The sequence below is a fragment of the Patiria miniata genome, unplaced genomic scaffold (assembly GCF_015706575.1).
Source record: "Patiria miniata isolate m_02_andy unplaced genomic scaffold, ASM1570657v1 HiC_scaffold_9, whole genome shotgun sequence".
In the NCBI taxonomy this organism is placed as follows: Eukaryota; Metazoa; Echinodermata; class Asteroidea; order Valvatida; family Asterinidae; genus Patiria; species Patiria miniata.
In genome coordinates, this window is record NW_024037076.1 from 13,954,895 (window position 1) to 13,969,968 (window position 15,074).

The following is a 15,074-nucleotide window of genomic DNA, read 5'->3' on the forward strand; positions in this document are numbered from 1 at the left end:
AATCACCAAAGACACACTGTTTTTAAAAAGCTTGTAAATAATAAATTGTCTAATTTATAAACTTGATTCTGTAAATGTTGGAGTTGGGTAAATTGATTTGTAACTCCCAAGCAGATATGGCTTTCACTACAGGACCGATTGCTAACTATTGTGCCAACTATTGACAATCAAATTGAAAGTCTTTATATTTATGTATGAAATGTGTACATTTTTTGAAATTACAACAACGTTGAAATGCTCAAATTGAAAGATTTTAAAGAATTGAATAAAACACTACCAATGACCTGGTTGACAGTAACGAGTGCACCTGTGTGTATTGATATTTGTTGTGTGAATGTACTGGTCCAATATATTTGCATACAAGCAACAAAAAAAAACCCTTAAAATGTCCAAGTTCCTGTAAAAATCTATTATAGACCTCTCTTTGGATGGCATTTTTTGCCAATCATGTGTTGGGCCAACTTTGGAAGGTCAACATTGCAAAAATATAGAATACAAGTGTTTAACATATCATTGGACTGTTGGAAATACAAACTAACCAACCACTGCTACCAAAGACATTATAAAAGTGTCTCTTTTTAACATACTGGGGTGTTGATACCCAATTTTTGGCAAAGTATGTTAAAATCTGTTGCCAACCGTGGCTTAAATTTATACCCTCGTAGCAGCCCATACAACATGGAGCTCAACGCTTACAAACAAAAGAAAGGGCTATACATGTACTTTGCTTGACTAATTTTTTTCATATACAAATAATTCTGCATCCGTGTCTTACACAGGGGGATAGGTTTCAAGTGCCAATTTCCAATTTTTTTTTTTCTATGCTGTTGCATAGATACACTCAACCAAAAAAGAAAGTCCCCCCTTAATAATTTGTTGTCCAACTCAAAAAGTTCTGGGCACATCTTGCTCAAATTACGACTAATCAGTACAGAAATTCCTTAGCAATCCAGCCATACTCTTTGTTGGGCCCAAAACAGTGAAATTGTGTACAAAATTATGCCATTTATGACAAGTGGTACCAAAAACAAGTTGCACTTTTGGATACGTGCAAGGCGAGTGTGAACCACAACTTGCACGTATACAAAAGTGCAACTGTTTTCGGTATCATTGGTCATAAATTGCATAAATTGGTACACATTATCACTGTTTTGGGCCAAATAAAGAGTATGGCTGGATTGCTAAGGAATTTCTGTACTGATTAGTCGTTATTTGATTAAGAGGTGCTCAGTAGTTTTTGAGTTAGTCAAAAAAGTATTGGAAGGGGGGACTTTTTTTTTGGTTGAGTGTACATGTACAATACAAGTTAAGAAATAACTCACATACATATACACAGCACTTTTTTTCGAATCACTTTTATTTATATTTAATGTTCAGCATAAAAAAGACTACTGTTTCACAGTATTTACATTCATTACTTCTAAGTAAGATTATTGAACATTGCAATACTCTTTCCTCTTCACAAATTATTACAAACAACAAGAAATGAATTTCAACCCATACACTTAAACAAGATTTGAGCATTTCAGTCTAACGAAAAGACATTTGCACTGTCCTTGAAAATTCACAAAGTTAAACCTATTTGCATACTGGACGTCTGTAATGACCTGATCTGTAATGACGAATATTCTCGACTCGGTGACTAAAAAAGGGTAACCAAACTTTGAAATTGAATGGTAAATGACTAAAATTGGTTTTGTTAAAAGCATGTGAAATTATTCTCGGACGAAATTGAATGTTAGAGTCGGTGAATCTGAATGCAAAATGCTTTAAAATAGCCGGGAAAACCTATAACAAAATTTTAAACAATTGTACCTTACAGAAAGTAATTTCATCTACATTATCTTTCAAATTATTTGACTTATGCTTACAAGCTGCAAACTTAATTATGAGGTGAAAAAACTAAACCCCCCCCCTAAAAAAAAAGAAACCAACCATTCTCATTGAAATAATGGGGAAAAAAGATCCCATTCCCTATTGCCAATACATAGTATTCAAATCTAGGGTCACGATGCGATCCGGCCAAAGATAATGATGGCAACCAAAGCAAGGAAGGCACTGCTTGCTACCAGAAACTGACTGGAAAACTTGACCTTTGACACGGACGTCTCCTGGGGACAAATCAAACAAATTTGTAGTCATTTCAAAACTGCTACAGCTGGTAAAGTAACCCTCCCGTTCCAAAAACAAAAGTTATCTCCATGACAATAACTGTGGGTCATGTTTTTTTCCGTTTACCTGAGAGAAAATGGCACAAAAGGCAAAGCAGAGGGTGTATGTTGCCCACTACCCCAAGGGTGTCAAAAATATTTATTTAAAAAAAAAACATGGTCCATTCTAAAACAGCCAGGATTTAATATCATGGTACATGTACTTCCTTTTTAAATACATTTTTGTGAAAAAGTCGAACAAAGAAATTAGGAGTTTGACATCCGGATTACCGGATTCAGTTCATATAACATGCAAATTGTGAAGTGAATTCATTAGGATGATTGTGAATGTCGCAACTAAGATTGTTCACTTCATCAAATTTACTTTGTCTGTGCCTGTAGTAATCTACGACTGCTATAGCTGTAAAAAAAAAAAAATTGTTTTGGCAAGGGAGTTGTTCATGTATCCCTTGCAAACCATGTTTTAGCTCAAACCACTCCACAAATGCAAAATAAAGAAAAGAAAAATGCAGTGTAATGTTTTGTTGAAGTCCACAACCAATTTGTCTCAAATTACGAGTAAACTGCGAGGTTTCAGGACAACTTTCAATCAGAAACCATCTTGTCAACCCCAAGGACTTGAAGACTGAAGAATGCCAAGCTTCGCTGAATGTGAATAATGAGGTATATAACTTCAAATCTTGCTGAAAACATGAAACTTTGGTGATTTTTGTGTGTGTTATGTGGTCAACTGCATACTACAGATACACCTTGTAAAGGAAACAAACATGCTGTTAAAGGGAATATACAACATTTGCAAACATCGAAAAATAAAACTACCAAGTTTTTACGAAATACATGTACCTTAATAGGATGTTGGTAAATGACAGTCTAAAGCATCCTGTAAAATTATGGCACCTGGTGTGAAGTCATTTTCAAGAAAATGGTATTTTTGTAAAATTTCCAGCGGTGGTCGGCCGACCACCGTTGGAAAAACCTAACTATTTTTCAACTACTGCTCCAAATTTACCATTTATTCAGTCCAAATTTTGTTTGCTATTGGTTACATGTTCATGAACGGGTGCAGGCCAGCTAGACTGGTACCCTTACCTAAACTGATCCATTTAATATTTAGTGGAGTCAGGGAACCAGACTACTTGAACAGTTTTGTTTTTCTTGGTTTTTCCAGCATTTTCGAACACAAAACTTCAAACATGTCAGTGTAACAATATTTGATCTATTATACTAACCCCTCAAATAGTTCATTTATGAAAATTACAGCAAAAGCCAATGATGTATATTCCCCTTAAATCCAGATTCTTGAAGCAAACAGAGCAAAGAATCGTGCACTGTGCAAGACGACGTACCATGTATGATTTGTGCACCAAAGTAATAGTAAACTTTGTTCAAAAATTATTTTTAAGTGTAGTTGACAATCAGATTAAATAGGTATACCTTTTCTCTTGTTTCTGCCATGGCTGGAAACTGGTCAACAAACCCGTAGCGCTTGGGCTGTTCCTTCCTACCCTCTTCCTCCCCCTGCTTCTGGACCTGCGCACCGCCCTCTGTGCTCTCCGTCTCATTGCTGAGTGGGACCGTCGTCAGCGAGAGCTCCACGTTGCGGACGCTCCCGAAGAAGTCTGTGATGGGAACCTTGGCGACGTCGCGCCGGAAGAGGTCGGTGCGTACGCCCGGGGTGGAGCGACAGACGTGCTGCGGACACACTTGGAACTTTGGAATGATCGGAGGAAAAAGGAAACAACTTTCATCTCAAATATGGAAAACTTTGATAAATTGCATGTCTTTTGCATTCATCAGTAGGCTAAGTGGCTGACCAGTTTGCTGTCTCTACACCCCTGTAGCATCTGTGCAGGAACTATACATGGAGCTTTGTGCAGGGTTCCCACAGAAATCATTACATGAAACCTTTTCTAGGACAAAATAAGGGCTTTCCGTGACCAATTCTGTTTACATTACACGGGCCAGTCATCACACCGAGGCAAGGGACACCACTCCCTTTAAGCCTTCCACTTTGTCTCAAGACCACTGAGCACCATAAAAGCATCACAATGGTACATTGAACATGTAACAAGTATAGAGCATACATGCACAAACAGGAAGTATGTTAAAACTGGAATGCAAACTGGAAGACTGACATAGCCAATTTTATAACACCTCGCCCACAGATTCTGTGTCTTGATTGGCCGAGAGTGAGTCACATGATACTTTCTTTTTTTGCTATCTTTCTGTGCACGGCCAAAAGTACTATACCCATAGCAACCAAAGTACTATACCATTAGCAACCAAAGTACTATATCCACGGTACGGTACTTGTGTGCAAATGCATGCTGATGTGCGCGTTGGGCGTAGTGCGTTTTGTTCCAAAGAGAGCGCGCTGCAGAGTTGGGTTCAAACATTTGTGAAGGGGTAGTTTGGAAGAGAGAAATACATTTTCCACCAATTTTGCATTGAAATTAAAGTTTATTTCAACTGTGTTCAGATTTAAATAATTTAAAATATTAAAACCAAGCAGAATCTGTGGGTGAAGTGTTATAAAACAAATATTGAATGCTTTATCTCGTGGTGAAGTAAAACTAGCCTCCCTCGGTGATCCATGGACCATTCTATAGAATGTCCATGGATAACCTCGGGAGGCTAGTTTTACTACACCACTCGAAGCATTCAATATTTGTATAATAACGCATCATCACGTATGGGTTGTGCAAGATTCCATGACTTTTTTTCTTGGAATATCAACATTCCATGGGTCCTAGTAAAACAACAAAATTCCATGAGTTTTCCCATGATAGATTTAAATTCCAGGAGTTTCCAGGATTTTTCAGATAACTGTGGGAACTCTAGAGCTGCTGAGCCCGGAACATTTGCTAAGCACAAAAATACACTTGCTTAAGGAAGATAAACGTGGTAAATCCAAAGCATACTTACAAAATCTGCCATTGTTTTCTTGCTGGTCGGTGTAATTTTCTCCAAGAATTCCAGGGCGTAGTAAGTGTACCGATCGATGATGTACACACCTATAGCTGGGTCTACATGATGCTGCAAAAAAGAATAATTATAATAAAAGAAATTAATTCACATAGTGAAGACTGTAAACAAGCAAGATTACCGTCCCAAACTAAGTTACCTTAACAATTGCTGAGTTTTTTCCATATTAAATTACTAGAGCGCTAACTCGATGTACAAAGTAATGATGGGCACATCCATGTTTGTGCACAAACCTATGAAAAACTCGAAATTTTGTACAACTTTTGTACCGCTATTTGCATATCTGCCTTTGTATTACATACCGGTGCGTCATCGAAGCCGATACGCCCAAAACCAAAACGCACGATCAGCAAATGAGTGTTTCACTTTGCTCAACGCAAACAGCGCAACGTGTGCGCGTCCCTCCGCTGTGCATGTGATTTTCGCCGTGACATTTTTTTAACCGTCATGACGCGCTTAAGTTGTTGGCGTATCTTCTACTTGCGCGTTGCATTTAGAGTACACTTTTAAAATTCAATCCATCTATTCTGATTGTGTTCTACAAACATGCACATAATTCAAAATGTCTGCGCCCAGAGCGGCTTCAAAGCGTCTACGCGCGCAAGAATGAGGAGTTAGCGCTCTAGTAATTTAATATAGCTCTATGGTTTTTTTCACCAGTCAGCCAGACATGGTTCTGTCATGGAGGGTATTATATACAGGGTGAGGTAAAAAAAAAAAAAAAAAAAATGTCGGGACCATTGTTTTAGTGAAGTTCTGCATGTAGCACTTTCAAAATCTAAGATATGAAAGCCCAATTCATAAGCTTTCTTTTAATACAAGAATCATTCAAATCACTCATGTCCTTTTCAAGTTACAGAGTTTTAAACACAACCACCATTTTAAGGTTCTGTCCATGGATCACAAAAAAAGTTCAGTGTTCTTTCAGCAAAACGAAAACAAACCACATAAGGATGTGTGTGAATTGTTTTCGTTTTGCTTTGTGATCCGTGGACAGAACTTTAAAATGGTGGTTGTGTTTAAAACTCCGTAACTTGAAAAGTACATGAGTGATTGGAATGATTCTTGTTCTAAAAGAAAGTTTAGGAATTGGGCTTTCATATCCTAGATTTTGAAAGTGCTACATGCAGAACTTCACTAAAACAGTGGTCCCGACATTTGGGTTTCTTTTTTTTTACTCACCCTTAATTATGGGTTAAATTGATTTTTTTAAGATATCTGTATACAGTTATTTAATGGTGCAGCATTTTCCCATTTATGCCACATGAAGGGGAAATCTTACATATTGATACATTTCTTTACATACACAACTAATTTAGCTAAGCCTCCTACTATTTGATCAGTCACAGCTGCAATCGGCTCAGTGAGAACGTGTCTCGGACACTGAATTCAAGCCCAATTCAAAACATGATTCAGCAACTTTTGATTTGAAATTGAGATCCTAGAACGCTGTTTTTCTCGGAATATACAGCTAAAGCTGAGCTGAAACTTCATCAGATTGGTTGTTCAGCACCCTTCTTCAGATATTGAGCACTTTTGTTGCTTCAAGCAAACAAAATGCACAAATTACAAATGATGCACTATATCTTATATAGAAAAGTTGAAGAAGAAAACACTGGACTTACAGAGAGTGAGTCTTCCCCGACCTGACTGGAGCCCACTGCGAGGATATTAGGAGAATAGAAGAGCTGGTACATAGACACTGCCTGGCAGGTGTCGATGATGTATAGCACCTCATGATACCTGAATGGAATAACCATTACATGTGATTTCTAAAAAAGGATATTGTGATCAAGTCCCAAAATTGAGATCTTTTATAAGCTGACAATCATTTACAAAGACATGCATTTACCCCTACTTTATTCACACTGATTGGAAACATAATGAATCCTCTTCAACCCCCTACAGCAGCGCTGACAAAATTAGCCCATTTGGAATGACAGGAACATCATGCTCAGCTCAAAAATCAGACTGATGCGCTCGTTGGTCATCTCCGTCTTCCTCTACGCATGTGAGACTTGGACTCTATAAGAGCCGACTTAGAGAGGAGAATACAGGCCACAGAAATGAGATGCTACAGAAAGATTCTTGTCATCTCCTACAAAGATCACATCACCAACAAGGAGGTACGGACCAGAATCAGGCAAGTCATTGGATCCTACTAAGATCTCCTGACCACTGTGAAAAAGCGCAAACTGAAGTGGTATGGGCACATTTCACGATCATCAGGACTTGCTAAGACGATCCTGCAAGGCACTGTACAAGGAGGAAGAAAGAGAGGCAGGCAGAGAAAGAGGTGGGAGGACAACATCGCGGAGTGGACAGACCTGACGCTGAGTGACTCCCTGAGAAAGTCTGAGGCAGCTGGTTGACAGGTCTTCAAGGGGTGCCCCATGGTCAGAAGACTACGGGATAGGTAACAGGTAACAGGTTCAACCCCCTTCCCCTACTAAAAACAAATACTGAGATGCACTGAAAGTTACTTGTTCCATACGTGCAGTACAGTCCTGATAAACCAGACTTTTCCAATTTGGACTTTGACATAGGCCGGTCTCTTTTACCTTGTACTTCTTCATCACCAATCACCTTCAGAAAAAGTGTGTATGTGGTACATGCTACAAAGCAGGCACAACACATAGAAGTACTTTTTACACCCCCACCCTTTTAAATTAAATTTCTGCCCTTTCTCCATCGTTACAGACACTCTCCTCTTAAATTTATCTAATTATGGATTCAGGCAGCCTCGACTCCATGGGCGTGTGCGCGTTCCTTCACTAACACCTGGCTGTGATGTACACGTAAACGATGCTGACTGGCTATTCACAGCGTACTGCGCGTTCATTTTGAAGATTGCACGCCGGGCGTGCCCATAATGCGCTCGCGTGCTTTGCACGTAACGTCACGTACGGAAAAAAATTGTTATTCAAAAGTCACGATGCCTGTACGATATTGATTATGGCAGCCTCGTTTTTCGCTAGAAAAACCCCTGTATCTTCGGTTGTAAAGGGACAAAAGGGGCATGTACTTTTTTCATACAAATCTTTGCTAATTAACGCAATGTCCAAACGTTATGTTTGAAAGGATTGATTCTTCAAAATCACAACTTTTAACATTTTAAAGATGGCGTCGACACGTAAAACAAATTAATTATATATAATATGCCATATTTTGACACATTTAAATTACACAATTCCAGGGGTTGAGATCGTGCAAGGCATGATGGGAAACAACATGGCGCAGCAAGATCTTGTACCCATGGAAACGAGGTTGGGATTCAGGTACGTTAGGGTTAACATCAAAAACCTTTGTTCACCTCTTCTTCTGCCACATCTGCTGGAAGGCGTGGGCCAGCTCCACGTTGGAGATCTCCTCCGCATCTTGGAATTTCAGGAAGCCGTCGCCGCCGTGGCCGGTCATGTAGACCAGGATGTTGCTGCGGTCATCGGTCATCAAACGCTTGGAGCGCGGCGTTCCAGGGGGCAGGCGGCCGGTCAAGACACGGATGAAATTCTCCACTGTGACCTTGTGACAAAAAAAACCACAAAAACAAATGCATATCAAGAATTGATTAACCTTTAGCAACTGTACTATATTGTATTACATTATATTGATTCCAAGATGAATCAATGAAACTGTACAGTGCTAGGGCGCTTTGGGGCAGTACAGGGAGTAACAGGCAAGACAGCTTGGAATGGTACAATGAATAATGGGTTAAATAATGAATGGAACGTTTGTGATCTCTCAGTCCATGGTGCTGCTAGGCTCACAATTTTTTGCTATTGGAGTTTCCTTTCATTTCTCAGAAACTACAATAAGCAAGCATAAAAAGCAGTGCCAATTTGAGGGACAGTATTAGCTCCAAAAGTGACCATACTTTAACCCAAACCTTCCCAAATACTCAAAAATCATCTTTGCAAAATGGTGGATTTGCAGGATTGAGGCAATATGGCGAAAATGTGTGGCTGATTTTGGAGGATGCACTGTGTCAAGGTCTTGTGTTGTTTATGCTCAGCCGTGCATGAGTTTAGGCCTAGGTTATACTTGAAATCCTCTGCACTGCTCCAGGATGTCACTGGCTCCGTCTCAACATATTGACAGTGACTGCCGGAGGATCTTGCAGGATTGAGGCAGTGGTCACTCCTCCAAGGACCACATTCGAGAAATAACGGAGGATTTTGCAGGATGGAGGCTGTATGCTATTTTTACATGGAGGCAATTGGAGGATTTTGCAGGATCGAGGTTACATCCTAGCGAAAATGCCAAAGGAGGTAGGGTTAATTAACCATGTCAAGCTTAGCATTTCTAGGCTGTGAAGTACGCTTGAGATTAGCACCATTTTTACTGATGACTGATACAGCTTTTAAAAATGTCATGTAAGGAGTTGGGGAGTTCTTGGATTGAGAGCAAGAAACCATCTAAACAGAGAACATGAATGTGCCAAACTAACACAAGCTGATCCATACAAGAGAACGTATTTTTAACTTGCAGATAGATTACATGTACAGGGTAAGTAAAAAAAAACGAAACCCAAATGTCGTGACTATTGTTTTATTGAAGTTCTGCATGTAGCACTTTCAAAATCTAGGACATGCAAGCCCAATTCAATAGGTTTCTTTTAGTACAAGAATAATTCAAATCACTCAATGTACTTTTCAAGTTACGGAATTTTAAACACAGCCACCGTTTTAAAGTTCTGTCCACGGATCACAAAAAAGGTGTGCGTTCTTTCAGCAACATGAAAACAATTGTCACTCATCCCTATGTGATTTGTTTTCGTTTTGCTGAAAGAACATTGAAATTGTTTGTGATCCGTAGACAGAACCTTAAAACGGTTGTGTTTAAAATTCCGTAACTTGAAAAGTACATGAGTGATTTGAATTATTTTTGTACTAAATGAAAGCTGTTGCATGGGGCTTTTATATCCTAGATTTTGAAAGTGCTACATGTAGAACTTCACTAAAACAATGGTCCCGACATTTGGATTTCGTTTTTTTTTACTCACCCTCTACAGGGTACATACCTCATAACCCCTATAGTCCACTTCTACGTCGTCTCCATATACATTGATGTGCTGATTGGCATTGTTGAACACAGTTGCTGCAGACATAAAAATGGGTTTGCACTTTAAAACTGACAACAAAATTGCTGAAGAATTGAATTCAAGATTCAACATTAGTGTACAGTGCCATAATATAATTTAGCAATTTACATGTGTAATGACATCCAGAAATAACACAGCAAATTTTTTTTTTTTTTGGGAGGACTTTTGCAGTGTCCCCACCGGGCCTCTCCCCCCCCCCCCACAAAACAATCTTATTTTGAAAATTTTTAACTGCAGGAAATTCAAATAGTGGGAGTTACACAAATTCTAACATTATGTATTAACATTAAAAGCACAGATATTCATAATGTTATTGCTGACACTCGTACATCATTATTCCTTTGTTTATCAGATTCATAGCTTTTTTTGTAAAATAAAACTCTCTTTAAGGCGAGGCGCCATAAATAAATTAACCGTTCGCACGCGTGCGCACGCGTTCCTTCCCGTTCTGAACGGCCCCCATTCCTTCCCGTGCCGAACGGCTTTTAGAACGCGTTCCGTAGATCGTGCTTGGGCAAGCTTCACTGAGGGGGTATTGTTATGTTAATCAACCGTTCCTTTGCGTGCGAGAACAGGAGCAGCACAACAAAGATGCAAAGAACAACTATGTGTATATACTTGTACAGAAAAAAAATCCATTTTGATTTGGAATTTAAATCAGATTTGGAATTTGAATTACTGAGACTTCAACAAGAGACAACCATGCCTGACCTTTTAAGATATTCCTGGGCAATTTAAAAGCCAGAAACCTGGGCGTAATTCGTTAAATTTTACCACGGAATCTACTGAAAAACGCGTTTGCAGTTCAGAAATGAAACAGAGGAAGAAGATAAAGTCGTTTTGAAATAAAAATTGAGAAAACCAGACATACTACACTAGATCGTATCCAACCCAAAAAATAATTGAGACGTTTAACACTTATTTTATGTAAAACGAAGTGCGAGTATTCTTCTTTTTTTTGGGTACAAGCACGGAAATGTAAATTAGCAGGTACGGTACTGCATATAATGTTCACAAAAACAAGTTTAAACATTGTAAGAAGTTTGCTGACTGATGTTATAAACTGGCCTTGTACACACGATCAGCGAATTATAAATCGAATATTCAAGGTTTTTACATACTGATAGTAAAGTTTGCAAAGGACTGATTTCCCCGTTCAAGGTGCCCGTATTTTTATACGTCCCCCCTGTACTGTACGGGCTAGCCTGTAGCGACGAGAAAGTTTGTCGGATACTTTTAGTGCCGATGAGCTCTTCGTGTGTGCACAGACCGTGACTGGCCTTTTGTTGCATAAGAACGCGTTCGGAACGGGATGCCGTGAGCACGCATGCGAACGGGAGGTAGATGTAACAAAAGGCCCCGTTCCTAGCGTGCGCACGCATTCGAATGGTTAATTTATTTATGACGCCTCGCCTAAACCATTTTGACGAGGGTGACAAACACAACCAACTCTACCCTCAAAGGTATTTCTTCATTCCTCAGCAAAACAAAGCAATTTCTCTTGCCCAAATCTTGCCCAGGGGCACAAGCGCCATATCTAACTGACTGGCCCCGGACCCACAATTTAAATATAAATAACACCTGCAAGATCTTAAAACTTAGACCCACCAGACCACAATGCCCAAGTGTTCCACAAAAACAGCTACAACTGTGTACAATTTATTTTGTTCAGACCAGAAGTGTGACAATACTTATTTTGTTTTTACCAGGTCTTGGGTTGCGTGCATTACAGGCCATGTCATCAGCCAACATGAGGATGATCTGGCTGTCCGGTATGCCCAGTCGCTTCACACTGCGATAGATGGACAGGGTGTTGGCGACATGTCGATAGTTGAACCAGAAGCGCGACGTGCACACCTGAAAACAGAATAGATTTTGCACTGAGCGTCCAATACAAATTTCAGATAGTGAAAACATGCAAAACAAGAAAAAGATTTATAAGAACATGTTGATGAGACCATCAGTCCAACGTTTCTTAAGAACTGCAAGACCGAAGACCCTCCTATGCAAATATACATTATGTGCAAAGTTGTTCTTTCAGTCAAAATCAATCAAGTGTCTGTTTCCAACAGTTAAGAGCTCCCAGCCTACATAAAGCAGGATTGACCTGCTGTGACTGCTAATGTAACCTGATACAGCTATGCTCTGACTGTTGATGATTGATAAGCAAGCTGTGCCTACTTCTTGCATGCTTTTGTCTGTTGACTGAATTTCATTAGTCACAGTGCTTGTTTGAAATATGATCTGACTTTTGGTGTCTAGCCTGTGTAAAAGGCAGGGCAGGAGAAGAAGATTGATTGTCTGACTGTCTGTAACTGTTCAAACAGCAGGAGGATTAAAGAAATATTTACCAATCTCAATTTTTATACGTTTTCTCCACATTAAAAAAAATTAAGTATTTTCTCATCCGTCCTTTGAGAAAAAATGAAGGAGGCAGCTACTGTTTTCCCCCAAGATGGTAGATTTTCAAAGATGACGGATTGATTCTTTTTCATTTTCTCGACTCGTTCGATGATACAAAATTGTGTCCAATCACCCATCACCCTTTCTACATAGCTACAATTTGGTATGATTTTGTTGGAAACAAATAAATTGGAAATATATGTGTAAAATACAGTGCAAATGTATGAATTAAAAAAAATTTTTTTAAATAGGAGCCAACCGGGAAAAAAGTAAGCGGCAGGAACGAGAAACTGGTTATTTGTTTACTCCGCCTTACCTAATGGTCCATCTCTGGTACAGTCTAGTGAGTAATGAGTAGTCAAAGGTTTCAAATTTGCTGAGTTACTAAGTTTGCTTCACTCGTATTTTTTTATGCAAAAGGGAGCTATGGACCCACAAATCGGGTGTAAAGTCACAGGGCATAAGACCTGTACATTTAGCAGCTTCCAGCAATTTCAAACCAGTAATTTTTTCTGTATTTTATCTCCTCTGTAGGCTATGTATGGGCTAGAGTGTCATGACACTTACCAGAACAGCCCAGTTGTTTGTGTGCCCACTCTTGAAGAAGCTTTCAACATTTTGATCCTGCCAAATTAAGAACAAAAACAATACTATTATTATTATTAATTTATCTCTGGTAATGAAACCAAGGATTCCTCAAAAGCACCCTAGCCTAGGCACTGTAGCTCACAAGCCTGAAGAAACCTGCAGAGAGGAGACAATGAGAAGAATTAGAGTTTTGGAGGTGGGAGGAAAACCCCAGAGGAATATTCTGGGGAAAATCCACGGAATCATGTAGGAACTAAAAATCCAATCCACATGTGGCCATAGCAGGAATCGCACCCGGGTCACAGCGGTGGAAGGCGAGGAAAGAACAAAGTCCAAAGTCCTTTATTAATATTATATTCATGAATCATGCATTAATTATTTTAATTAATGGATAAAACTAAGGTAGACAGCAGTCATGATTGAAAATATATTTTATATGAAACACTAAAAATGAGCTGTACAATTTTAGCACAAAATAAATCAGAGAAGTTTAGAAAATCTGTCATCAAATAAAATGAACAACGCCCTCACATTTGTCCCCGGCCCCCCGGCCCGCTGCTAGCTTTACGCCGAAATAAAAATGTACGTTAAAATTTCCCCAAACATGTAAACTTACACAAAGATTTACATATTTGAGCACATTTTGCATTTATAACGACACTCCAGGAAAAACAACACATCATTTTTCTTACCTGCTGTAATGTAAAGCATGGCAAAGCAAACCACATAAAAACAACGGCAGCAGAGCAAAGAAATCGTCTCATGGGTGCCGCCATCTTTTTTGTCTCAACTGGTTCCCACATGCACACCGTTAAAGTACCTTGCCTATCTAACGTTACGGTGGGCGGGAACCTGTATCCTGTACCAACCAGCGAGGTATCAGGTCAACTCGGACCCAAACCAAGTCGGAACCATGCCAAGTCGGACCCATGCCAACTCGGACCCACACCAACTCGGACCCACTACCAACTCGGACCCACTACCAACTCGGACCCACGACCATCTCGGACCCACGACCAACTCGGACCCATGACCAACTCGGTACCACTACCAACTCGGACCCAAGCACGACCAACTCGGACCCAACAATGACTCAATCATTAGTTTTAGAGATTATATTTTTTTAGGTGATCTTAATGTTAGTGCTTATAAAGTGAAGATATTCTGTAACTACATTGGGCAGAATGGGGCTTTTAGTTTTGTTGTTTTCTTGTATTGATGCGTACAGTAAATACTGTTGCTAAACGCTTATTGTTTTGAACGTCATGAAACTAAACGTGCTTAGCTTTTTGAAACCGTGACCTGTGAAGCTAAACCAAGAGGTATTAATAGCGTATAGTATAGGTTAGGCATATCGTATGTCATTTGTACAACTTGATATATACGTGCTTTTTCAAAATCTCGATTTTCTTTTCCAAACGAAAATCAAAGGATTATAATTTTCAGTAAAAAATAAATTACTTGTTTGTTTTTGCAGGCCTTTGTGTCGTGTAATAAGTGGTTTTAAGTGGCACATTTTGTTTCAGTGAGGAAGTTATTAATTTAAAATAACCATTTGGGCCTTTCATTTCATGTAATTGTTTGGGGTTTTTTAATTCACATGCTGGCTTTGAATTTTGTGGTTTTTTTTATGAATCTGTTTAACTTTTAATAATTTTTGGATTTAACTTCCCCCCCCCCCCCCCCGTGGAACATCATAGTGGAACATACAGGCAGCTACCTGCAAGGCCTTGAAGGATAATCTTCCCAGAGCTCCAATACTCCTTTTTGATGATTGACATTGCATCTAATTGTAGGGGATTAAACTTGATCATTTTTTAATTCAC

At 39.2% G+C, this 15,074-nt stretch overlaps 1 protein-coding gene across 1 annotated transcript; it reads right to left on the minus strand.

The window, feature by feature from the left end:
- Window positions 1-1,913: 1,913 nt before the first annotated feature.
- LOC119720477 (putative GPI-anchor transamidase) lies at window positions 1,914-14,049 on the minus strand. Its single transcript, XM_038190149.1, has 9 exons — window positions 13,941-14,049; window positions 13,228-13,284; window positions 11,964-12,114; window positions 10,177-10,253; window positions 8,470-8,678; window positions 6,782-6,899; window positions 5,097-5,207; window positions 3,606-3,881; window positions 1,914-2,111 (listed from the first exon to the last, which is right to left on the minus strand). Exons 1-9 carry the CDS (start codon window positions 14,022-14,024, stop codon window positions 2,007-2,009), a joined length of 1,188 nt encoding a protein of 395 aa, XP_038046077.1. The 5' UTR covers window positions 14,025-14,049; the 3' UTR covers window positions 1,914-2,006.
- Window positions 14,050-15,074: the final 1,025 nt, after the last annotated feature.